At 35.3% G+C, this 27695-nt stretch overlaps 1 protein-coding gene across 5 annotated transcripts in view; it reads left to right on the top strand.

Moving 5' to 3' along the window:
• The window catches only part of ERCC8 (ERCC excision repair 8, CSA ubiquitin ligase complex subunit), a 59139-nt gene that overhangs the window by 17812 nt on the left and 13632 nt on the right, over window positions 1-27695 (top strand). For all 5 annotated transcript variants that reach the window (XR_007127386.1, XM_047729472.1, XM_047729471.1 and 2 more), the window contains 6 exons: window positions 2233-2356; window positions 13122-13203; window positions 14245-14313; window positions 15678-15744; window positions 17535-17635; window positions 19102-19226. Coding sequence is in view for 4 of the 5 variants with exons in the window: in XM_047729472.1 (XP_047585428.1) it covers window positions 2233-2356; window positions 13122-13203; window positions 14245-14313; window positions 15678-15744; window positions 17535-17635; window positions 19102-19226 (568 nt within the window). In the remaining variant the exon portion in view is untranslated. The remainder of the gene's footprint in view (window positions 1-2232; window positions 2357-13121; window positions 13204-14244; window positions 14314-15677; window positions 15745-17534; window positions 17636-19101; window positions 19227-27695) is intronic.

Here is a 27695-nt window from a genome sequence, read left to right as displayed (position 1 = left end):
GCATTTTTTATATCTGAAGATTTGATAATCTAATTTTACAAAATAATTTCACTTAAAGTTTTTATTAAGTTAATATGGCTTAGAATATTTGCTGATATTTATTTTTGCTTTACTTAATGCGTATGTTCTTAGGCACCAAAAAGATTCTCTTTCTGTACCAAAATTCTCATTAAATGTAAATGAGAACAACAGGTCATACCTGATAAGATAATAATATAATATTTTGTTCTATTCTTAAATTTAAATTTAAAATATAAATGAGCTTTTATTTTTAATGAGTACATTAAGGATTTGTTTTATTATAGCTGGAAAATTTTGGTATACATGAAGGTTTTTAGGAACAAATAGAAATCAGTTCTCCTTGTTTTAAGCAGAAATTTATTGGAAAGAAATTTTGTCTCTCATATAACTGGTTGGAAGGTAAGAGAATCAAATGTGGAAAAGGAGCGGAAGGTAAAAGAAACTAAGGCAAAGAAAACAGTTGGGGTCACACCACAGGAACAATTTAGTTTGGGTTCTGCTACATGTCACCAACACAGACTCTCAACTCCAAAACTATGAATAATTGTTAAATATCCCTGAGTTTTGCATTCCTACCTAGAGTTTTAGAGTCCCAGGCAGGTTTGGGGAAGCTTAAACCATATATCCATGCCCTTACTGCCGAGGGAAAGGGAAAGAAAATATCTGGAGTCTCTAGCTTTCTGTAACAAGAAGCAGTAAAATAAGGGAGATGTCCCTCAAATAGGAGGAGTTTGGATCCAACTTAAGAAAAAGTTCCAGGTATCCACTCCACAACCAAAAAGGCAAGTATCCACTATACAACCAAAATGTAATCATCCCTTTCCCAAAAGGTGATAGATCTTCAGTCTGCTTAATTACTACATCCAGCTCCAGTTCAAGATAAAGTCCATTCTTCACTAGTTTTACATGATCTTTTATCGAATTATGCAACCTGTGGACTCAGTTTGTTTTTAACCTGTATAAAATAATGGAGGCAAGAGAGAGGAAAGAAAATGGAAATCAGTTAAAATATATAAATTATACATGACATAGAAAGGAATCATGGGTAAACCCCATAGTCCTTTTTTGCAGCTCTCTCAATGCCAGAACTAAAGCATAGAACTTTAAGGCTTTACTTCATGTTCTCATTCATTCAAGTGCTTAATGTCCTTCATCCTGTATTGATCCAAACCTTCATCTTTAGGAATCAGAAACCATGATGGTCCTATCTGTGTAGGATTTCAATAGTCTTCTGTTAACTTTCGTTTATTCATTTTGTTATGGAAAATTTCCAGCATATACGAAAGGAGAGAGTGGTATAGTGAACTATGTACCCATCACACAGCTTCAGCAACTATCAGTCATAACCAATCCTGTTTGATCTCTAACCCCACCCACCCACTGAGGATTATTTTGAAGCAAATCCCGGAAGCATATTATTTCATTCATTATTGTTTATATCTCTAAAAATAGAGACTCACGCAATAATTCCTGATATTAAATACCACTTGGTGTTCAAATTTCCATCATTGTCTCATAAGTGTTACTTAATGACCAGTTTTTGTGAATTAAAATTTAGTAAAGTAATACATATACTGTATTTATCATCAGCTCAGAACATATACTCTTCCTTTAGGACAGCATGTTTACCTCATGAGGTAGTGTATTATAGCTACTATCATAACTGAGTCTTCAACAGATCATGCTTCTATAGGTGAAGGGATACATAAGAGTGGTGCCTTGGACATCTACCAATTAATTGCATTCTTTTGACATTGAGTAAATTCCTTGATCAGAAGCAATATTGCATGGGATACCATGGAACTATCTATGTGAGGCATTCAACAATTCTAAGAATGATAATACTGATAAAATGGTTATTTGGGAAAAGCATATCCAAAATCAAAAAGGGTGTCTCTTCCAGTAGGGAAAAATCAGTGCCCCTTCCATGAAGAGGTTCAGTGTAGCTGGCTTATTCCTCCAGGCCCAACTACAGAAATAGGAAGGCTCCCATTTAATGACCCTTCGTAGGAAGCTGGCCTCCACATTACACTACAGAAGCCTGAAACTAGAGGTGCCTGAACATTCTCCTCTGGAGAGCTAAGATGCAGGCCTGTGATCTAGGTTTGGCCATTCATATTGTCCTACTTGAGGCTGCTACTTGTTAGTATAGTATAAGTTTTGAAACACATGTAAATCAAGTATTTCTAAATTTTGATTGCTGTTTTGTAGAAACCATCCTGATGTTCACAAATACAGTGTGGAGACTGTACAGTGGTATCCTCATGACACCGGCATGTTTACATCAAGCTCCTTTGATAAAACTCTGAAAGTGTGGGATACAAATACATTACAAGTAAGTATATTTTATATTAAAACCTTTCCAAAGGGAAATTGAAGGGGAATTGAACCCTAAACCATTTTAGTGTGATTATTTGCCAAGATGTTATGTATGTGGTGGTTGAGGAAAGCTAGACTGCTTGAGTCCACGTCTTGGCTCTGCAGCTGACTAGCTCTGTGACATTAGGCAAGTGTCTGCACCTCTGTTTCAGTTTCCTCACTTGTGAATGGGGGTAGTGATTATATCTTATAGAATGGTTATAAACATGTTGACATATGTAAAGTACCTAGAACAATGGTTAGCATATCATAAGTGCTCAAAAAACATTAGTTATTATTATTATCTTTATTATTTGAAAATTATTGTCTAGTGATCTAAGGAAGAAAATTGGATTTATCATCTATTGACCTAAAACCTTAAAGGAAAAGAAATTACTAATACTATTGCTTAGTAAAGGTAGACACTAAATAATAAAGGTAGATAATAAAAGGGCACCTAGGTGGCTCAGTTGGTTAAGTGTCTGCTTTTGGCTCACATCATGATCCCAAGGTCCTGGGATGGAGCCCTATATCCAGCTGCCTGCTCAGCAGGGAGCCTGCTTCTCCTTCTCCTTCTGTCTCCTGCTCCACTGCTTGTACTGTCTCTCTCTTCCTCTCTCTGTGTCAAATAAATAAAATCTTTAGAAGAAAGATAGATAATAAAAAATAGTTTTTATGATATTTGGTTAAATTTATATATCTAATGCTAATCCTTTCTCTGAATTCTAGTCCCATATGTCTCTACCTGTCTACTAAACGAACCTCTCTCATTTGAATATAAGTTAATCTCCTCAAGTGTAACAGGTTCAAATTGAACATGATCACTCCTCACATCCATTTTGTTCTCAAATCTTAACAGTTCTTTCTTTAAACTCTCCCATGTTTTCTTCTCTTTCTCTCACCAACACTGTACATCTAGACTACTCCTAAAAACTCGTAAGTGGTATTCCTGCATTACTTCGCTTACCATATTTTCCATGGTATTAAGTTCTACCCCAGAACTTAACTTATAAAGTGGTTTCATTGTGCCTCTACCCAAAACCTCTAAGGACTTCCATTGTCTCAGTTCATCCTGGTGTTCTAAGTTATCCCACCCTCAACCTCTACTCCCTCAACTTTAGCTTCTGCCTCTTTTCCACCTAAATTATTTGCTGTCTCTAAATGATCTTTTGTCTTATGATCACATCTTGATTGTATTATAGTCCCTTTCTCAAGTTCCTTTCCCTATGCAACTATTTTGTCTCTTAATTGTCCAAATTTTGTATCCTTTAACCAACATCTCCATATTTTGTGTTTCCCCCTTCCCCTACCAATCCCTCATAACCACCACTTTATTCTGTTTCTGTGAGTTTGACAATATTTTATTGTGTATTACTTACATGTGAAATCTACATAATATATAATAGTTACCATTCTGTGACTTATTTCACTTAGCATAATGCCCTTAAGGTCTACCTTTGTTGTCATAAATGGCAAGATATCCTCCTTTCTTGTGGCTGAATAATATTCCATTGTACAAAAATACCATATCTTCTATGTCTCTTCATACACTCATCGATACTTAGGTTGTTTTGATGACTTGGCTGTAATAAATAATGATGCAATGAACATGAGGGTAAAGATATCTCTTCAGGATAGTGCCTTTGTTTCCCTTGGATATATAGCTAGAGGTGGAGTTGCTAGATCATGAGGTAGTTCTGTTTTTAATTTTTTGAGAAACCTCCCTTCTGGTTTCCACGGGCTGTACAAATTCACATTCCCACCAACAGTGCACAAGGGTTCTCTTTTCTCCATACCCTCACCAACACTTGTTACCTTTTGTCTTTTTGATATTAGCCATTCTAACAAGTGTGAGGTGATAGCTCACTGTGGTTTTGATTTGCATTTCCCTGATGATTAGTGATGTTAAGTACTTTTTCATGTACCTAGTGGCCACTTGTTTGTCTTTAGAAAAATGCCTATTCACTTCCTCTGCCCATTCTTTAAATAGGATTGTTCATGGTTTTTGGCTATTGAGTTGTATGAGTTCTTTATATAGTTTGGATGTTAACCCTGTATCAGAACACATGATTTGCAAATTTTTTCTCCCATTCAGCAGATTGTCTTTTTATCTTGTTGATGGTTCCCTTGCTGTGCAAAAGCTTTTTATTTGATGTATAGTTCCACTTGTGTATTTTCCCTTTGCTGTCTTTGTTTTTGGTGTCAAATCCAAAAAATCATCACCCAGAGACTGGTAACAGGGAGCTTACTGCTTTTGTTTTCTTCTAGGAGTTTTATGGTTTCAGGTCTTAGATTCAAGTCTTTAATCTAGTTTTTAAAGACTTATTTGGAGCCCAGCTCATGACCCTGAGATCAAGAGTGGACACTTAACAAACTTAGCCACCCAGGTACTCCTCAAGTCTTTAACCTATTTTGTAATTTATTTTTGTATGTGGTATAGGAAAGTGGTCCAGTTTCACTCTTTTTTGCCTGTTGCTGTCTGATTTTCCTAATGCTGTTTCATGAAGAGACTCTCTTTTCCCCATTTTATATTCTTGGCTCCTCTCTCATAAATTTATTGACTATATATGCATGGGTTTATTTCTGGGCTCTCTATTCTGTTCTGTTGATCATTGTGTTTGTTTTTATGCCAATACCATATTGTTTTGATTACTGTAATTTTGTAAAATATTTTGAAATCAAGAAGTATGATACCTATAGCTTTTTTCTTCTTTCTCGAGATTGCTTTAGCTATTTGGGATTTGGTGGTTCCATACAAATTTTAAGATTTATTTTTCTGTTTCTATAAAAATGCCATTGGAATTTTGATAGCACTTGCACTGAATCTGCAGATTGCTTTCATTAGTATGGACATTATAATCATGTTAACACTTGTAATCCATGAGCATGGAATACCCTTTCATTTATTTGTGTCTTCAGTTTCTTTCATCAATATCTGATAGTTTACAGTGTATATATCTCTTACCTACTTGGTTTAATTTATTTCTAGGTATTCCATTCTTTTTGATACAGCTATAAGTGGGATTATTTTCTTAATCCCTCTTTCTGATAGTTCATTATTGGTTTATAGAAACACAACAGATTTTTATATCCTTCAGCTTTTTCGAATTTGTTTATTAGTTCAAAGAGATTGTTGATGGAATATTTGGGGTTTTCTATACATATTATCATATCATCTGCAAATAGAGTTCAAATTCTCCTTTAGTTTTTTGCTTTTTTTCCTTGTTTCATTCCCCAGGCCAGGATTTCTTCCTTTCCTTTTTTTTTTTTTTTTTTTTTTAGTGTGATTTATTTTAGAGACAGAGAGAGAGAGAGAGAAAGAGAGCAGGAGCAGGAGGGGCAGAGGGAGAGGAAGGGAGAGAGAAAATCCTCCAGCAGACTCCACACTGAGCATGGACCCGGACATGGAGCTCAATCTTGTGACCCTGAGATCATGACCTGAGCCAAAACCTAGAGTTGAAAGCTTAACCTACTGTGCCCCCAGGCACTCCCTGGCTAGGACTTCCAATGCCAAGTTGAACAAAAGTGGTAAGGTATCGGCATCCTTGTCTTGTTCCTGATCTTAGAAGGAAAACAATCTTCGAGGAGAAACTATCAGCTTCTCCTTGTTGAAGAAGAGGTGAGATTAGCTTGTGGGCTCATGAGATAAGCTTATAGGCTTATTGCCTATCTATCTGTGTGTGTTTGTATGTGTGTGTGTTTCTGTGTGTATTCTTTATTACGTTGAGATCCTTTGCCTCTGTGTTTGTTTTTTTCAAGAAAAAAATGCATCATACTTTATAATAAAAGTCACTCTTCCTTCCTGATTCTTTAAAAATTCTTAACATTCTAAGAACATAAGGGAAATTCCTTAATTCGGTATCTTTTTTTTTTAAGGATTTTATTTATTTATTTCACAGACAGAGATCACAAGTAGGCAGAGAGGCAGGCAGAGAGGCAGGCAGAGAGGCAGGCAGAGAGCCCAATGCGGGGCTTGATCCCAGGACTCTGGGATCATGACCTGAGCTGAAGGTAGAGGCTTAACCCACTGAGACACCCAGGTACTCCAGGAGTACCTATTTTTTTAAAACACACCTAAAGCAAACATTTTGTTTGTTGGTAAATTATTGAGAGCTTTCCCTTTTGAGTTATCTCTATTATCCCCTCCCTTTAACATTATATGGGAAGTCCCAGGCAGTAAAATAAAGCAAAAAAAAAAAAAAAAGAGAGAGAGAGAAATGAAAGGAATTTAAACTGTCATTCACAGATGACATGATTGTGAGCATAGAAAATCCAAAGGAATCTCTAACCAATTATTAAAATTAATATGAGTAAACTTAGCAAAATTGCTGGATATAAGGTCAGTTGCATTTCTGAATTTGAGACACAAAGAATTATGAATTTTGGGAGTATTTTCATTAACAATTGCATCAGAAATCATCATATTCCTAGTAAGAAATTGAAAAGTGTAGAAGACCACTCAACACCACACAGATAACTATAGAATAATTATGATACAAGTTAAGATTTAAATAAATGGTGGGATATACCATATTCAAGAGTTAGAAAGGTCAGTATTGTAAAGGTACCAGTTTTACCCCAAGTGATCTATAGAATCAGTGCATTTCTAATCAAAATATTCACAGGACTCTTTTTTATGGAAGTGGGCTAAGACCATAAATTTAATTACACTAATTAAGGTGGTATGGTATCAATAGAAGTGAAAAAAAAATAGTGATAATCAAGAAACAAAAACAGGATAATCAAGAAACACACCTATACATATACCATCATTTGATTTATGACACAAGTAACACTGTACTACGTTGGGGAAGTAATGGCCTTTTCCACAGACTATGCTGGATCAACTAGGTATCTATAAAAAATAAAACAAACAAAAAAACCCAAAAACTAATCTTTACCCTTACCCCACAACAGACAGAAAAGAAATCTACCAATTTCAGGTAGATTACTAGGTATAAAAACATAAAATAAAACAATAAAACTTAAAGAAAAAAAAAAAACAGGAAAATACCTTCATGGTTCAAGATAGGTAAAAACACAAAAGGGTTTAAACCAAGAAGAGAAAGATTGATAAATTGAACTACATTAAGATTAGGAAGCTCTGTTCATCAAAAAACATTAAGAGAGAAAAAAGTAGGCGATGAATTCAGTGGAAGATGATATATGTGACAGATGCATACATCTGAAAAAAGACATATACAAATTATATAAAAAATAGAAAAATTAAAACACTGGAAACCCAGAGAGAACTAGGCAGCAGAATTTTTTTTTTTTTAAGATTTTATTTATTTATTTATTTATTTGAGAGAGAGAGAGAAACATGGGGCTCTATCCCAGGACCCTGAGATCAGGATCAGAAATCAAGAGTCAGGGGCACCTGGGTGGCTCTCAGTGGGTTAAAGCCTCTGCCTTCGGTTCAGGTCATGATCCCAGGGTCCTGGGATTAAGCCCCACACTGGGCTTTCTGCTCAGCAGGGAGCCTGCTTCCCACCACCCCTCTGCCCCCCGCCTGCTGTTCTGCCTACTTATGATCTCTGTCTGTCAAGTAAATAAATACAATCTTAAAAAAAAAAAAAGAAAGAAATCAAGAGTCAGGCGCTCAACCGGCTGAGTTATCAGGTGCCCCCAGGCAAAACATTTGCTTAGACACTTCATAAAAGAGGATATCTAAATAGCTAATAAATAAATACACTCAACTTATTAATTGAGCACGTAGATACTTTAATTAAATCCACAATGAGGTACCTCTCTACATCCTCCAGAATAGCTAAAATTAAAGGGTCTGATAAAAAGTAACAAGTGTATCTGTTGCTGTTGAGATTACAGTTGGTAAACAGATTTGGTATTAACTGTGGGTTTCTTGTTACCTAGAAGTTACACTTTTGATTATATAAATGCATACGTATGTGTACCAAGGGACGTTTATAAGAATGTTCATAGCAGCACTATTCATGATAACCAAAAACTGGAAAAAATCCAAATGTCCATTACCAGTCAAATGAAATCTGGCACATTTTACATTGAAATACTATCTAGCAATGACAAGGGAACACTCACTTCTATATCAATAAAATGTATGAATTTTATATAATATAGAACAAAATAATCAGACACAAAAGAGTACTTAATATATAATTCCTATTCAAAAATTGGCAAAACTAAAGTGATAGGAGTCAGTATGGTGGTTATCTTTCTTGGTGAGGGTTGAAAGGGGGTGTAGGGAGCTTTTTGGGGGTGTTGTAATACAATGTTTGTAATGTTCTATGTTATAATGCAGGTGGTGGTTACTTTGTGAAAGTTCACTTCGTGAAAATTCATTGAGCTGTACCCTTATGATCTGTATATTTTTCTGTATGTTACTTATACTTCAGTTAAAAATGTGGTTTAAAGATTAATAACCCATACATTTGCATTTTCTTTCATTAACATTGACTTCTTTTTAAAAATCTAAGAAAAAATATTTTGATTTCAAATTTTCTTTAGAACATAAATGTTTTTGCCAACCAAAAATAGTGTTTCATGTGGGTGTCTGGGTGGCTCAGTTAGTAGAGCATGTAACTTTCAATCTTGGAGTTGTGAGTTTGAGCCCCACGTTGGGTGGAGTGATTACTTAAAAAATAGTATTTCATGAATTCATAGTTCTATCTGATAGGCAGAGCATTTTATTGATAAGAACTTTGAAAGCATTCGATAAGAAATAATTTTTTGTGCATGTGCTAGGTACAAAGAAAACTTAAGAGGGCATGATATTGTCCTTTTCCATATCCTCTATCCCTGTCACTAATTTTCCCTATTAATGCACATATTATATATCTATCATACTTTTACTTCATCTGAGCTTTCCATAAATGTGTTTTTATAGCTAGAGCACATGATATGGCCTAAAGGAATATCTTCTCTAGAGACTTCTCTGTTACACATTAGGGTAAAGAACAACTTTTTCTCATTCCGAGTCTTCTTAGAATTTTGGATAATGGAATATAAATCAGAAAATACAGGTATCGGTATCCAGGTCATGTTCTCTAGAAATGAGTAAGATTCTTAGATATATTAAACAGTATGTATTCAATTTCTGTTACATGTTAAAGCTGGGGATTCATTGCCAAGGAGCTTCAGTTTAGTAAAGAAAACAAATGATTTAACAAGAAATAACAGTGAAGGCCAGAAGGGACTATAATGATGAAAGTGTACAGTGTTTTAGCAGGATCACCTAACCTATGGAGAATCAGGAAAGGCTTTGTAGAGCAAGTGGTGCTCTGGCTTTTGGCTGAAATGAAGGATGATGAGTCCATAGAAGGAGGATAAGAGTTCCAGTCCTTGGAACAACACGAGAAAACTCTTTGGGGTAACAGTGAATGTGACATTTTAAAAACTGAAAGGTACTCACAATGGCCAGAGTGCCAAAGGACAGTAGCCAGAGAGAAAGCCAAATAGGTAAGCAGTGTCTGTATCATGAGGGGCCTTGTTATTTTTATTTTTATTTTTATTAAGTAGGTTGAATATTTTTCTAGGAGAAGAAGCAAGCTTTTTAATAGTCTAAGCGGTGGCCAAAAATGAAAACATCAAATTGCTGTTTTAGGTGAAACAGTCTTGATATGATACCAATTGGCTGGAAGGTAGCAAGAGGAGAGTCAAAGAGACCAGGGAGGAGGTTGCAGTAATCCAGGCAGGAGTCAGTAGATCCTTGCTTGACTGGAGTAATGGCAATGGGATAAAAAGATAGGAGAGGATTACAGACATTTGACAGGAGTTGCAAGTTGATAAGCTATCAAAAGTAGTGAAAAATCAAGAATTTCAGGGAAATGCAAATCAAACCCACAGTGAGATGACCATTTCATGCCTTTTAGGATTGCTGTAATCAAAAAGACAGTAACAAATGTTGAGTAGGATATGGATGAACTGGAACAATCTTAAATTACTGGTGGGAATGTAAAATGGTACAGCTGTTTTGGAAAATAATTTCTGAAAAGGTAAACATATATTTAGCATATGACCCAGGAATTCCACTCCTGTGTATATACCCAAAGCGAAATGAAAACATAACTTCACACAAAACTTGTAGACAAGTGTTCATAGTGGCATTATTCAAAATGACCAAAGAGTCAAAACAAATAAAATGTTCATCAACTGACGAATGGGTAGCCATCAAATGTAATATTATTCAGCAATAGAAAGAAGGGAAGTACTGATACATGCTAGTGTGGATGAACCTTAGAAACATCATGCTGAATGAAATGAAAAAACATTATGTTACATGAAAGATTGCAAAAGACCACAGATTGTATAATTCCATGTCTGAAACATCAAGAAGTAGGCTAATTTATAGAGACAGAAAGTAGATTGGTAGTTTCCTAGGGGAGAGGGTAGGAAGAAATGGGGAGTGCCTGCTGATGGGAATGGGGTTTCTTTTTGGTGTGATAAAAATGTTCTGAAGTTGATTTTGGAGATGATTGTGCAACTCTGAATATACTAAAAACCATTAAAGTACATACTTTGAATGAGTGAATTGTATTTCAACTATAGCTCAATAAAGCTATTATTTAAAAAGAGCAAGAATTATTCTCAAGTTCTCTATGTTGGGCAGGTGGGTAGAGTATATTGTTACTCACTAAGATAGAGAAAGATTAGGGGGGTATTGAGTTCAATTTTAGATTTGTTAAATTTGAAGGATTCACAAGAAATCCAAATGAAGATAATCCAGGAAGTGAGCTATACATATCTGGTTTTTAAGAATGTGGTCTACACAGAAAATTTAGATTTGTGTCACCACCATATAGGTGGCAGTTGAAGAGAAGAGTACATAGAACAAAACTTTGGGAAGACCAAGATTAATAAGACAGGAAAAGGAACCAAAGCCTGTAAAAGATAAGAGTAAGAGGAAAATCAGGAGTGTGTGATATAATGGAACCAGTGAAAGAGTTGTTTTAAGGAAGATGGAGTAATCAGCTGTGTTGAATGTTACTGACAGGTAAGATAAGGTCTAGACTAGGTGATGGTAGCTATCAATTATATGGGAAGAGTAGTGTGAATGGGAGTAGTGGAGATAATAAGATTGTGGTAAGTTGAGAAATTCGGGAGCTAAGAAATTAGAGCCCAAGTTTGGATTCGAAGAAGAAGAAAGAAGATTAATTAGGGATATAGCATGAAAGGTTTTTCTTTTCCTGTCTTGGGGAGAGGGTTGCTGTTAATATGAAAGAAACGTGAACATTTTTTAATGCTGATGGGAATGAGCTGGTTTGGATGCAGAGTTTATAAGTGTCCTGGAGATAAAGGAGATGATGTAGAGCGTGAGATAGTGCTGAGGGGGATCTGAACACAGGTAGGGATATTAACTTTAAATATGAGGAAGGTTAGTTTTTCCATGATAACAGGAACAAAGAAGGAAGAAGGATAAATGGAAGCAAATGTGTTTGTAGGTTTGTTGATAAGACATATTCAGTGAATTTTCATTGAAGGACTTTCTGATTCCTCTTTGTAATCAAAGATCAGATCACTTGTTATGACCAAGTGGTGATGTCCGTGGATAGTGTGGAAGTTTGAAATAGCTGTGAATATTGCAGAGAACAGTAGTGAAATATAATAGGACTGGCAGTCAATACTGAAAGTCAGCACTGATGAGTGATCTTTTATAGTGATGCCAGTTTGCTTTACTGTAAGAATCTCTTCTCTTGGGTTAAAGTAGAGGTCAGCTGGGCCCATGGCCTCTTTCTGGAAAAAAAAAAAAGCTCTTTCTTGTCTATGGCTGCTTTGACCCTACAGTGGCAGAAATAAGTAGGTGGTAATGACAGAAATGAGTAGTAGTCCTCAAAGCCTAAAATGTTTAGTCTTACCCATTACAGAAAAAGTTTGCTGACCTTAGGTGTAGATCAGTGTGGATAAAGGTACAGAGAAGGTAGACATTTGGAGTCATCCAAAGTTAAAGTCTCCACGGAGTGAAAGAATTAATGACAAAGGAGTTGGAGATATGGTGGATGCAGTATTGAACCTCTGAATCCATGCTGAAGAAGGAAAAAAAGCAAAGACAGGAGGAACTGATAGGAGTTTTGGGTTATATTTGGATGTCTTGGAAATAGTTGGGAAAAACTAAAATGAAAACAGTAGAAGATTGTGGTCATACATTGAAATTGCTAATGTATCATACCTGAAATGTATGATTTTGAAGAAAGAATGAGTATAGGTGATGAGAGTGCTGGGATATGGTAGCTGAGGTTGAATGGGACTGAGAGGCAGAGTACTGACTAGATCACCTGTGTAGATGATGAAGTTCCCCAGACTAGAGTAGAGAGGAAGATGGTGAACCAGGTGGTTGTCTTTTCTTCATCTCTCGAATTTATTAGAGAAAAACTGTTTCCCTCATAAAAGGGACAGAGTGCAATAAATAACATAGGATTTATATTTTTTTAAGATTTTATTTATTTATTCATGAGAGAGGCAGAGGCAGAGGGAGAAGTAGGCTCCCCACTGAGCAGGGAGCCCAGTGTGGGACTGGATTCCAGGACCCTGGGATCAAGACCTGAGGCAAAAGCAGACACTTAACCAACTGAGCCACCCAGGCACTCCAATAACATAGGATTTAAAATTAACAGGTTTTTGAGGGTATCATATTCCTATGTATAAGTCAAGTAAATGGCTAACGGTCATTTAAAAATTGGTAACAATGTGGAAATAAATAGAGTGTTTTTACTGATTTTGTGACTATAATTAGAACTTAATTTTTTTTAATGTCTTTTGATTATCAGACTGCAGATATATTTAATTTTGAAGAAACCATTTATAGTCATCATATGTCTCCAGTTGCCACCAAACACTGTTTGGTAGCAGGTTTGTACCTATACTCTTTTTCTTTTCAACATTTTGAAACTTGCTCGCTCTTAATACCTAGTTAGTTTTAATATAGATATTTAAACCCAAATGAACATCATAATTTTTTTTTAAAAAAAGCTCAAGTATATGCTATATTTACATTCAATTTTATTGGTATTGTGCAAGTCGGGCACTGTGCTAGTGGCTAGGATTCAAAGATTAAGAAAGTATATTTTTGTTCCCTAAGGAGTTAATTTCCAACCACCAAAATTTCAAAGATTTTACATGAACAAAATTTGGTGACTTTTTCAATTCAACACAATTTAAAAAATGGAAATTATTTTCTTTTCCTTTGTTTATTGTGTTATTCAAATTAAACGTCCATTTTTATGAAAGCACCTACAAAAAGAATTTTCATGTGTGAAGAAGAAAAAGTGTTTTTCCGGTATCTGGTATCAGGTCCCTATGATTCCATTATTTGTTTGGCACTGCATGAATGTCTTCACCTGCAGACACTAGTCAATTGCATCGTCTGTAGAGAAGAGCTGGGCACTAACTTGTCCTCAGGGTCCACTCAGACTGCCTCCAGAGTCTCTGGAAGTATATCATTAATATGGAAAGTCTGAGGCATTAAGTAACGTTATTTGATATAATAAAATAGCATAGAATTGTGCATATACATTGTAGCAATGCAGATTTCCTGGTTGTGATACTGTGGTATAGTTACCTAACATTAACAATGGTAGGGACAACATGGGTGAAGGGTACACAGAGTCTCTCTGTCCTATATTTGCAACTTTCTGTGAATCTATTATTTCAAAATTAAACATTAGACGATAATGTAATAATACAGCTCTCTTAGTGCTAAGGTATAACTGCAATTACATTTTCTAATTATAAACATTTAAAATGATTTGAAGTATATTTTGGCATACTTTTTTTACATTTCCGTGTGGATACAGAGAAGATATTATGATTCATAATGGTAGTTTCTTGTTTCCTTTTGGTGATGATTTATAAGAAAATTCTCTTAAACCATTTTTGTTTTTGTTTTTACAGTTGGTACTAGAGGGCCCAAAGTACAACTTTGTGACTTAAAGTCTGGATCCTGTTCCCACATTTTACAGGGTATTTTTTTTTTTATTTGAAACAACAACTACTTTGAGTAAACCATTCAATAAAAAGAAACATTACTAACAATGTATTCTTTGTAACTGACATGACTGATGTATTTTGTGCTAGTTGTTAAAAGTCAACAGGGAAATAAAGATCCTTCTGTGCATTATTCTTATAAAACTGAACTATTGAGGAGACATTTATATAAACAATACCCATAGGGTAAACTCAAATGATATGGGAAGTCTAGCTGAAAATCTTATCTTATTTCTACATTTAAAAAATTTATTTATGAAACTTACATTGGTACATTTGTCTTATGGGCATTGTTTAGTTTTGTTCTTGCTAGGTGCTTTTTTTCCCTGAATGCAAATATTTTAGAAAAAGCTATTAAAATAATATTTTGGTTAAGATATATTAATTTGAATATTTTTGCTACTTTCTTATCAGTATTAGGTCATCGATTCTAAACAATGGAAAGATGGCTTCTAATTTGGAAATTTACATTTTTGCTCATCCCTGAAAAACACATAATATATCAAGAGAATTTTGTGAAATGGACAACATTTGTTTTAAATTGTCATGAATCTCTAGTAATATAAGTTAGGTCGATAAAAATATCTACTTTGAATAGTTCATCTAGGCAAAAGTGAATTAAAATGCTGGAGTCAATTATCCTATGAATATGCTTTCTAGAAAAAAAAATTTATCCAAATGCTCTCTACAATCATGAATTTTTTTTTAAATTTTTTTTTTTAAGATTTTATTTATTTATTTGACAGAGAGAAATCACAAGTAAGCAGAGAGGCAGGCAGAGAGAGAGGAGGAAGCAGGCTCCCTGCTGAGCAGAAAGCCCGATGTGGGGCTCGAACCCAGGACCTGGGATCATGACCTGAGCCGAAGGCAGCGGCTTAACCCACTGAGCCACCCAGGCGCCCCTCATGAATTTTTTTTAAAAAATTCTATTATAACTTTCTGAAAAGTTAGAAGTCATTTTTTATTCTCTAGAATGTTTAACTTGTATGGTTTGCTGCAGTGGATTTTTTTTGTGGTAGATATAAGTAAATGAGCTTAAGCTATATTACTTAATGGTGGATTCACTTTTGAATCTAACAGCTGTATTAAAAAAGATTGATTTGCTCTTTCCAATGCGAAACCAGGCCATTTATAATGAGATAACATGTGTGAGAAATGCCGCACAGACTTCGTATTAATATTTAAACATTATACAAATTATAAATGTGAAAAAGTAATGATCATATCAATTTATGTTTAGTATTTAGTCTTCACTTTCTTCAAAATCAGACATATTTAATTACACTGTATCTTTTGATTTTTCAAGTATTTACAGACTTTTCACACAGTTATATTTGCAGGTCACAGACAAGAAATATTGGCAGTTTCCTGGTCGCCTCGTTGTGAATATGTCTTGGCAACTGCAAGGTAACATGCAAATTATTTGGTTTTGAAGTTAATGATAAAAATTTCAAAAACACTATTTTTTAAGATGCATATTTAGTTATTAATTAGGTCCTTTAAATAATTGAGTTACAGTTTTTAAGTCCTGGCACTACATATCTTGAAGGTGCTCACCTTTTAAAACACAGAAAACAAGAATCTCTAGCAGTGCAAATCTGCTAGTACTACCTGTAAAAAAAAGTATGTTGTCATTTTTTTCTACCCGAGTATAAGTCTTAATTTTAAAACAGTAGCATTTCAGTTCATTTTCTTTAATACAGAATTATTTTAAATCTGATTCAACATTTATTCATTGATTCAATTTAATAATATGTAATGTCTACCTACAATGAGCCAAGCAGTTTAATCCCCCGAGAAGCTTCTGTTAGTAGTTTATAGAATGTGATATTGAGATCTACGCTTTCTGAAATAGAACAAGTCTAGAATAAAGCTGTAAAAAGACTGCCTAAGGAGGTGTGAAGGTGAAAAGCTAGGTGCTGTGGGTGCATGATAGGGCAGATTTATATTATTCATGCCTTACTTGGTTTTCCTCAAACCATGGGAAAGCTAAGAGGCTTTCAGTTCTCAGATGGACCTAGTAATCATGTTAGGAATCAGATAAGTCCAAATCTTATCTGTTTCAGAAAGTACTTAAATCCTCAGACTCATCCCATTATAAACTTTTCCCCAAGCTGGAAAGAAAGAAAACCATTTTGAAAATGGGAAATGCTAGATTTTTGCTTGCTATTCTAATTGGCTAGCTTTGATGGTAATCTGTGAAAAGAATCAAGACTAGAGATAAGCCCTGTACCTACAGAGAAAAGATTTATTTAGAAATAGGCTTATAAAATGCGTTGTATTCCTCTTTGTAATTAAAGGGATCTGGATAAACCCAATTTGTTAGAATATTGTTGAGGTCCTTTTTGAGAACATGATAGCATTAGTTAAAGTGATTTATATTTTTTTTAGGAGTAGCTGAAATTGATATGTGATCATGGTTTTTTGCCTTTATTCTTTTCACATACTTGAGATATAAGTGTCAGAATTCTAAGAGACATTAAAGTTAATTCTTGTATATCTTGCAAAGATTGATTTGAGTATAGGAAACCAAATATAAATACATTGTCCTTACTATACCTTAATTTTTTCATATGAAAAGAAAACACCAAATTCATGCAAAATGAACTTTTTTTTAAAAGAATTTATTTATTTATTTAACAGAGAGAGAAATCACAAGTAGGCAGAGAGGCAGGGGGAAGCAGGCTCTCTGCTGAGCAGAGAGCCCGAAGTGGGCTTTAATCCCAGGACCCTGAGATCATGACCTGAGCCAAAGGTGGAGGCTTAACCCACTGAGCCACCCAGGTGCCCTGAATTCTTAAAGTAAAATTAGTTAGCTGCTTGATTGTCTAGAAAACATTTGAATAATAAACAATAGAAAGGATGTAGTAAAAAGCTTGCCAAAGGACAAGCTCTAAAACTATCTAGTTTTGGTGGAGGAACCATTAAAAACAAAATAAAAATCAGCAGAATTCTGTCCTTCTGATCTAAAAAAAGTTTACCTATTTTTTGGGGGGGGGCTGTTTTTTTCCCACTGCTTTTTGCTACTTTTGATTTTGAATATTTGATGAAAAGGCAAAAGTTAAACAACCCAAATGTACAAATATATTTACACTAATACACTGAGACTTCTGTATGCCGTAATACTGGAAAGGTAGGTGAAGAGTACAGTCACTGTCCTAGCTATATATGTCAATGTAACATCTATTTCTTCTTAGTGCTGACAGTAGAGTAAAATTATGGGATGTGAGAAGAGCATCAGGATGTTTAATTACTCTTGATCAGCATAATGGAAAAAAGTCACAGGCTGTTGAATCAGGTAATGAAGAATACATTAATATAGAAATATGCCAGTGATAGTATTTTTAATTGAAAATTTTTAATTGAAACCAAGAAATTAATGTATAGGACAAGTTGCAAATTTTATGATTTAAAAAATGCCATTCACGATAAATTGGTTTCCAAAAGTACATAACTAAATTATGGTTGTCTTTCTTCAAGATAGGAAGAAGTATGGCATTTCATCTACCTCTAAATTTTCAAATGCAGAAACATTTCTGAGTTATTTTGTTACTTTTTTTCCCTCCAGTGAGGTCAACTAATACAAATTCATTGCCACTTAGGAAGCTACAGTAAACAAGGAATAGTAGCATTTTGTGGCCATTGCATGAAAATAGAATTTGCAATTTGTATTACACATGTCAGCTGCTATCTTGGTGATAAAGTACCTCAATTTCATTTTTCCAATAGAATTTAATTTCTTTTTTTTTTCTAACATTTTATTTAGTTATTTGAGAGAGAGTGTGTTGCATGCATAGCAGGCATTGGGCAGGGGGAGAAGGAGAGAGAATCCTAAGCAGATTTCTAGCAGAGGGCAGAGCCCAATGTGGGGCTCTATCCCAGGATCCTGAGATCATGACCTGAATGAAATCAAGAGTCAGACACTTAACTGAGCCACTTACGTGCCCCTAGAATTTAATTTCTGTATAGGGTAAGATTCTGATTTAGAATTAATTGTGGACCAGAAAAATCTTAGGATGAACTATATACAGTTTTATGATTGTTTTAATAATCTTTTTAATTAAATTAATCAGGCTCTTGAGAATTATGCTTTCTCAAATTTGGTCATTTTGAAGGTAATACAAATTTTGAATCAAACTAGAACACTTATTCTTTCCCTATTGAAGTTTTTTTAAAAATAGTAAATACTATTTTTAATTACTGATTTTTAATAGTCCATGAAATGACTTTTAGATTAAAAATGGAAATATTGGGGCACCTGGGTGGCTCAGTTGGTTAAGCAACTGCCTTCAGCTCAGGTCGTGATCCTGGAGTCCCGGGATCGAGTCCCACACTGGGCTCCCAGCTCCAAGGGGTGTCTGCTTCTCCCTCTGACCTTCTCCCCTCATGCTTTCTCACTGTCTCTCTCTCAAATAAATAAATAAAATCTTTTTTTAAAAACGGAAATATTTTATGAGAAATTTGTAAGGTGTTTAAAAAAATTAATGTTAGGCATGCATTTAATTGAGTTGTACAGTACAGCTTACTCTCTGAAGAAAAATTATATTTGGCAAGATTTCTTCCTCTTTAGTTTTCCTGTTTTTCTCCATTTTTATGGCTCTAATTTATATGGCTTATGATATTCAAATAATCCAAATATAATCAACTTGTATATTTTAAGTAATTCAGATAGTTGTCCTTTAATGTTTAAATAACTGTATCATCAAGCATTAAGTGTGTGCTGACTATAATAATAGATTAACTGAATTGTATTTTTCATTGCAGCAAACACTGCTCATAATGGGAAAGTTAATGGCTTATGTTTTACAAGTGATGGGCTTCATCTCCTTACTGTTGGTACAGATAATCGAATGAGGCTCTGGAATAGTTCCAATGGAGAAAACACACTAGTAAGAGATTTTAAATATCTCCAACTTTTCTTTCTTTTTTTTTTTTTTTTTGAGTAATCTACACTCGATGTGGGGCTTGAACTCACAACCCTGTGATCAAGAGTCGCATCCTTTACTGACTGAGCCAGCCAGGTGCCTCTCTCTAACTTTTTGAATATATATTTTTAAAATGGATCTGTGAAATATACTTGGTGTCCTTCTGTAGATTTAACTCTTTTCTGGTCTCTGTATTCCAGTTTTCTTTTTATATTTTTTCATTATGTGAACTAATAACTCTCACACAGGACAGTCCACCCTACCATGCCCCCACCACATTCTCCCCACTTAGTGGAGAATTAGTGCTCTACTGTGCATAATGTGAGTGTGCCATATTTCTCAGGTATGTTGGAGAAGAATAAAAGATTGAGAACTGATATAAATTAAACTTACAGTCAAATTTTATTCTCTATATGACTTGTAAACAAAATCTAAGATGAATGTTATAGTACCAGAAGATATGGTATTTTAATACTGAACTAAATGTGTTTTAAATGTGCTAGATTCTTATGTGGTATTTAATTTCTAACACTTTTTAAAAATTTATGTTATGGTTCTTACCAGGTGTACCTGTGGTTTAATAACTTTCAGAATAAGCTAATAAGTTTGTAATTTGGTGGTAATAGTAATAGCTAATATTTATTAAAGTGCTTATGTGTCAGATACTGTTTTAATAAAAATTAACATATAACATGTACTGAAGCATATAGGATCTTATTTAATCATCAAATCAATGCTGTGAAGGTAGTTACTCTTATAATACCTGTTTTACATATGAGGAAATGAGATATAAATGGTTAGGTAACTTGCCTGAGTTAAAACAGCTTTTGAAAAAGCAACAGAATTTGGGGCGCCTGGGTGGCTCAGTGGGTTAAGCCGCTGCCTTCGGCTCAGGTCATGATCTCAGGGTCCTGGGATCGAGCCCCACATCGGGCTCTCTGCTCAGCAGGGAGCCTGCTTCCTCCTCTCTCTCTGCCTGCCTCTCTGCCTGCTTATGATCTCTCTGTCAAATAAATAAATAAAATCTTTAAAAAAAAAAAAAAGCAACAGAATTTGACTCTAGATTTCACTCTTACCACAGTGGTCATTATACCAAATACCTTATAGCATTTACTTAATACTTTAAGGTAGGTATTGATATTTATCATATTCCTTTTTTTTTTAAGTGTATTTATTAATTTAAGCATTAAGTTAATACTTAATTAAGTATCTTTCCCCCACATGGGGAAAGACTCAACAACCCCTAGATCAAGAGTTGCATGCTCTTTTGACTAAGCCAGCCAGGTGCCCCATTTCATCTTCCTTTCTTTAACCTCCTTTCTAACTAATTCTCTTTTAGATACTCTAAATATCACTTCTTTTAGTAAATTCTAATTTTACTGTAAGGTCAAAATTGTTCATACTAGAGTTTGCTAATCTCTCATGTACTTTATGAAGTGCTTCTCCATTACATCTCAGACTAGAAACTTGTGCATTGCAAGTTTTAACTTAGAATCTTCCATTCATTATATTTGTATCATGTTTCTAATCAAGTCACACCTTTCTTTTCTCATTCATTTATTTAATAAGTATTTATTGAGCACATCTTGTTTTCCAGACAGTATTATACGGTAACAGACAAAACATAGAAAAGTCCTGTCCTCATGGAACATACATTCTAGGGAGAGGAGGAAAGACATCCATCCATCCATCCAAGGAAATGAAGTGAGCCATCAGATATCTGGGAAGGCTAACATTCCAGGCAGAGGAAGGAAGAAAGGAGAAAGATCCTGAGGCAGGAGTGTGCTTGGAATACCCAGGGAACATCTAAGAGGCTCTTGTGTTAAAATAGAGGATAAAAGGGGAAGAGTACTAGGAGATGAGGAACAGAAGGAAACAAACAGGACAGGATATTGGCTGTAGGCCTTTTTAAGGGCTTAGGCTTTTTCTTGGGATGAAATGGAAAGCCACTAAAGACCTTTGAATGGTGATGTGTGGGGGTCACTTTGGAAAGGTAGGTTGGCATGTATATCACAGGTGAATGTGATAAGTATAAAGGGTATTGACTATATATATATACATGTTGGGGTGATTTTATTCCATTTTTCTCTCCTTCTTGAGTGTGATGCTCATACCTCATGGGTTTTTGCTAGTAGTAAGTCCATATCTTGAGTAGTGTGTTTAGAATGGATAATACATTTTAAAATTGACTTGATCTAAGTAGTCATTCATGCAGAGATGACTAGAATAGCCCAGAAACTCACCTCCAGAGGACACTTAAAGGAACTGGGGACATCAGTCCCAGAACAAGTAACTTGGTGGAAACACATTGCCTTCAAATATTCAAGGCCCTGTCAGACAGAATTGGAAACAGATTCCAGTCCTGCCATTTAGTAATATGGGACGTTAGTCATTTTATTGAAGGTGACAATATAAAGGACTACGGTCAGAGTTTTAGTGTCTGCATCTTGTAAATTAGGGTTATTATGTACCTAAACAGTAATTTTAAGGATAAAATGGAAGTATGAAGAGTGGTAAGTAATTAAATTGTTAAATAATTAAATACCTATTAAATAATAGGTATACCATAAATAACTTTTTATTATGTGATGTTTCCTTATTAATAGTACCCTAGTGAGTTTATTTTATTTTATTTATTTATTTGAGATGGAGTGAGAGAGAGAGGGAGAATGAGTGAGCAAGGGGAAAGGGGAGTGGTGCAGAGGGAGAAGGAGAAGCAGGCTCCCCACTGGGCAGGGAACCTGATTCATGGCTCAATCCAGGGACCTTGAGACCATGACCTGAGCCAAAGGCAGACACTTAGTACTCTAGGGTGTAGCTGGTTCTCCCATTTTATGCTTCTCTTTATGTGTTTTCTTATGCTTTCTTTTTGCTTTTAAGAGGGATTCATCTTTACATCTCTTTTTTCGTCTTCAGTAGAAACTTCTAAATCTTAAAAATAAATATCAAGAAAAAAGACATAGGTTAAGAAAACTTTATCTAATCCTAACCTTAAAGTTGTAAATATATTTGTCTTCTTTGGAAACTTCTGAAGCTTATTGTCTTTGAGTAATTTTCTTTACTTTTGATCTGGAAATTAGATATTTTGCTTTCTTCAGAGATACTTCTCTGAAGTATCTACATTCTGACTAAAGGTTCTGGACCTACCTCCGTAGCTTGTGCTGCTTGTTGTTTTGTAACGTGACATATTTATAAAAACAACCTTGCCACATTTCCCAAATACTCTTTCTAGTTGTGATTAACATTTTGGAGAAATAATTCCTGTGATAAATTAGAAGCAATATTGGGACGCCTGGGTAGCTCAGTCAGTTAAGCCACTGCCTTTGGCTCAGGTCATGATCCCGGGGTCCTGGAATCAGGTCCCATATCGGGCTCCTTGCTTGGGGGGAGCCTGCTTCTCCCCCCACCTCTGCCCGCCACCCTGCCTGCTTGTGTGCTCACTCTCTTCTTCTCTCTCTCTCTCTGACAAATAAATAAGTAAATAAAATCCTTAAAAAAATATTAGAAGCAGTATTAAATGTGTAAGGATTCTTAGAAAGTCAATAAATTTTACTTAGAATATTTAAAAAATAAAATAAATTTTAAAAAGTTGTATAAGTATAATTATTTATAGGTTATATACAAATACTGCTGTGAACCTGTGTTTAATTAAAGGTGAATTTCTTATTTTTTAAATAAAAAAGAGATTAAAAATATAACTTTTCATGTTTTCTTCTTACACCTTATGGATTATGTTGCAGGCTTCTTGAGGTGTGGGAACAGTGCTCTGGAGACCATTGCCTTGGAGAACATAAGTAGCTGCAGGGAAAATGCACAGGGAGACAGGTTTTGGTCAACAAAAGAACAACAAATTCATAATAGCTCTTCTGGTATTGCCTATTTCAGTTACTGGTATTACCATTCCCTATGACCAGTGTCTAGAATTGGAAATCTACACTTTATTGTTCCCTGCCCCTTATCCCATGTATTCAATCAATTACACACTTCTTAATTCTTCCCTCTTAATTGTTTTCGTATCTTCCTTCCACTTACAGCCTCATTCTAGCTCCTCATGACCTATTTAATTACTGTAACATTCTTCTAATTTTTCCCAAACTTATCTCCCAGTAGAAGTCTTTCATTGTTTCCTCAATACTTCTAGGTTATTAAAATCTGAGGCTTTTGCCTTTTGCACACAAAACCTTCATGAGCTGTATCTTCTAACTCACCAGCTTTAGGTCTTGCCACTTGCCATATTTTACTCTGTTGTTACTGAACTACTTAACAGGTTTTTAAAAATACTTTGCTCTTGAGGCACCTGGGTGGCTCAGTGGGTTAAGCCTGTGTCTTCGGCTCAGGTCATAATCCCAGGGTCCTGGGATCAAGCCCCGAATCGGGCTCTCTGCTCGGCAGGGAGCCTGCTTCCCCCTCTCTCTATCTCTGCCTGCCTCTCTGCCTACTTGTGGTCTCTGTCTATCAAATAGATAAATAAAATCTTTAAAAAAAAATACTTTGCTTTCTTGCCTTTCCATTCTGAGGCACAGATTCCTGCCTTTGCTTTGAAATAGTGTTCTCCTTCCTATTCTAGCTGCTTCTTGCTTTCAGGGTTCATCTTAGACACAACCTCTCTATAATTCCTCTTGTCTAGCTCAGATGCTTCCAAATACCCAGTGCTCACTTGCAGTAGAATGTACTGTGATCATCACCTCGGGAATGAAGGAAAACTAATTTACAATAGTGTGGCATAGTGGTTTTTGATTAAGGCAATCCGGATTTAGTTTCTGATTCTGTCATTTGCTATCCCAAAGACCTTGATCAAAATATTTAACCTTTCTAAATGTTTTTGTGTAATAATGCTGACTGTCTCATAATATTGTTTTGAGTATTACATGAAATAACATGTGCAAAACATTAAGCACATTGATATTTCCAGCAAATATTGGCATTCAATAATATACCTGTCATTATTATCGTTATGCTGATCATTGTTTGACAATAAAATAAGCTACCTTGTGATGGAATCTCTGTGTCACTATAGGTATTCATTTAGTGACTAGATATATAAATTTCCTGGAATAGTAAAAGGAATTCACAAGACAGGGAGTTGGATTTGCCATCATCTTCATCCAAAGTGCCATATCTTTCTCCACTATAAAAATATTTTCAAACCCTTGGGGCACCTGGGTGGCTCAGTGGGTTAAGCCTCTGCCTTCAGCTCAGGTCATGATCCCAGAGTCCTGGGATCAAGCCCCACATCGGGCTCTCTGCTCAGCAGAGAGCCTGCTTCCCCCACCTCTCTCTGCCTGCCTCTCTGCCTACTTGTGATCTCTGTCTGTCAAATAGATAAATAAAATGAAATCTTAAAAAATATATATTTTCAAAGCCTTTATTTACCCCCTTTAAGACATTATAGCCCAAAGTAGCCTCTCCTCTACAGTACTTTCATAATAATATACATCATGCTATTTATTATACATTGGTAAGCATACATAGTCATAAAATTGGAGCCTTAGACAATCAGCTAGTATGTTTGACACATAGTGAACATTAGTGAATGATAGATCCTTCCTTTCCTTAATCTGTTCCTAGAATTTCCTTCCTTAGGTATTGAAAAGATACTTATGATTTTGAGTCCACAAGTGATTTGATCACAGCAGTGATTTACAAAGATTAATAGGACTGTAAGTTGCAGGATGGGGTGGGGAATGCCTAACGATGAAGATAAGAGAGCTAGTTCAATATTCATACCTGGCTTAATACTTTCCAGTTCATATTTGGGGAAGATTGTGGTAGAGTGGACAGCATTAGGTCCTCTGACAAATGTGAATAAGGCCATCAAAGTCTAGCAGTTCAGAATTTTTCTAGTGGGAGCAAAGAATTTCTAGTTGTGTGTTTTTTCTCCATTCTCCTTCCCCACTGTCATTCTGCAAGCAGTTACATATAGAGGGTCAGAAGATGCAAATAAGTTATACTTTTAAACATATATGGGAGTACATCTAGGGACTTACTGGATACCTTTATGTTCTAGGTCCCTCATGTACATTATTTCATCTGATTTTTCATAGTAACTCTGGTAAATGATCCTATTTCTATTTAAGAGATTAGAATAATGAAATTCAGAGGCTAAGTCATTCTCGAAAGAGGCAAACGAAAAGACAATGTGAGTGGGGAGTGGAGTGGGTTTCTGCAAACCAAATCTACCGAATTTAATATTTTACTGTTTCATTCTACCACTGCTGCAGTGGGATAGCTGGATGCATATGTTCATTTCTGTCACATGTTAACCTGAAGGGTGGATATAAGGCAAGTGTAGTATCCACAGATGATTAGCATATATCCATTTGGGCCTCAGTATGTGTTGATAGATAGATAGATATAGATATTTCTATCTTTCTTAAAGATTTTCTTTATTTATTTGAGAGAGAGAGTGAGAGAGCATGAGAGGGGAGAAGGTCAGAGGGAGAAGCAGAAGGAGAGGGGAGAAGGTCAGAGGGAGAAGCAGAAGCACACTCCCCGAGGAACTGGGAGCCCAACAGAGGATTTGATTTCGGGACTCCGGGATCATGACTGGAGCCAAAGGCAGTCACTCAACCAACTGAGCCACTCAGGCGCCCCGTGTGTGTGTGTGTGTGTGTGTGTGTGTGTGTGTGTGTGTGTTTTAAAGATTTATTTATTTCAGAGAGAGAAGAACTCAAGGAGTGGGAGAGGGGGAGAGAGACTTTCAAGTGGAACAGAGCCTGAATGCAGGGCTTGATTCCACAACACTGAGATCATGACATGAGCCAAAATCAAGAATTGGGAGCTTAACCCACTGAGCCACCCAGGCGTCCATTTATATATATTTATAATTATACACACACACACCCAAATGACCTTTACAAAAAGGCAAAAAAATAAATCACTGTCTAAATTCTAGTGTTGGGGCGCTTGAGTGGCTGAGTGGGTTAAGACCTTCGTCTTTGGCTCAGGTCATGATCCCAGGGTCCTGGGATCGAGCCCCACATCAGGCTCTCTGCTCAGCAGGGAGCCTGCTTCTCTTCCTCTCTCTCTCTGCCTGCCTCTCTGCCTACTTGTATTCTCTGTCAAATAAATAAAATCGTTAAAAATAAATAAATAAATAAACTCTAGTGTTAGCCATAGTATTGAGAGTCTTTTTGGTGATCTTCCTGCTGATAAATCGTAAATGTTTAGCTACTGGTTTTACACCTTCTCTGAACTGCTTAATCTAAATTATCAAGAGGATAATTTCAGCACTGTCAGCACTATCAATTTATTTTGCCCAAAGCTTCTCAGACTTTAATGAGCCTTTAGATCACCTAGGGATCTTATTAATGTGAAGATTCTTGTTCAGTAGGATTGGGATAGGACCTGGAATTTTCTTTTTCGTACTGCTGAAGAGATGCTGGTATTGGGCTTGCACCTTTGGCGTACAGGTGCAGAATTTTTATTTTTGTCCTAAATTGCAGTTGTGTGTGGATATATATATATATATGTGTATTTGTGTTCTGTGCTTTTTTATAACTAGTCTTTATCCTTACTTCCTGCATGTTTTCATAATTACTATTTTTAATTACTATGTAAACTGTAGAGATATTGTAACATTATTAGGAATTTATATTAACATTAGTTATTTTGCCATTCTAGGTAATGCTGCATTGAATTCCTCTGAGTATATAGCTTTTTCCTGTTTAATTATTTCCCTAAGATAAATTCCCAGGAGTAATTACTAGGTCAAGGAATAAGAATAACTTTCTTTGTAATGGGTACAAAGTTTCAGTTTTGCAGGATGAAAAGAGTTCTGGAGATTGAGGATAATGAAGGTTTGCACAATAGTGTGAATGTAATGTCACTAAACTGTACACTCAAATATGGTTAAGATGGCAAATTTTATGCCGTGTGTATTTTGCCACAATTAAAAATGTTTTAGGGGTGCCTGAGTGGCTCAGTCGTTGAGCATCTGCCTTTGGCTCAGGTCGTGATCCCAGGGTCTCTATCAAATGAATAAATAAAATCTTAAGAAAAAATATTTTAAAATAAAAGAGAATTATTCCCTCCCCCCCCAAAAATAACATCTTTGCATTTTGTTGCATAATAAATAATTTCGCCTTTTAGAAGGATTGACCAACATGTGCCACCAACATGTTACCTCACTTGTAATGGTATTCACTGTCTCAAGGTTTCTTGAAATTTTTTGCTAAATGGTCTAAAGTGATTAAGATTGCCTTAATTTGCATTTTATCTCTAGACTGGCTTAAATGTAAGCATTAGCTTTTGTGGATTTTTTTACTATTTGTATTTTACTATTTGTATTTATGTGAAACATATATTTATGTCATTGGCTCTTGTTTCTTTGTTAGAACCTTGATCATTTTCTACAGATTTAATAGCAGCCCTTTCCATAGTATGTTATAATATTTTAAGTAAATATTTCTTCTAGTCTTTGTTGTCTTTTTA

Source organism: Lutra lutra, chromosome 5 (genome assembly GCF_902655055.1).
Source record: "Lutra lutra chromosome 5, mLutLut1.2, whole genome shotgun sequence".
NCBI classification, from domain to species: Eukaryota; Metazoa; Chordata; class Mammalia; order Carnivora; family Mustelidae; genus Lutra; species Lutra lutra.
The sequence above is the reverse complement of the archived record's forward strand: the minus strand, read 5'-3'. Positions and strand labels throughout refer to the sequence as shown.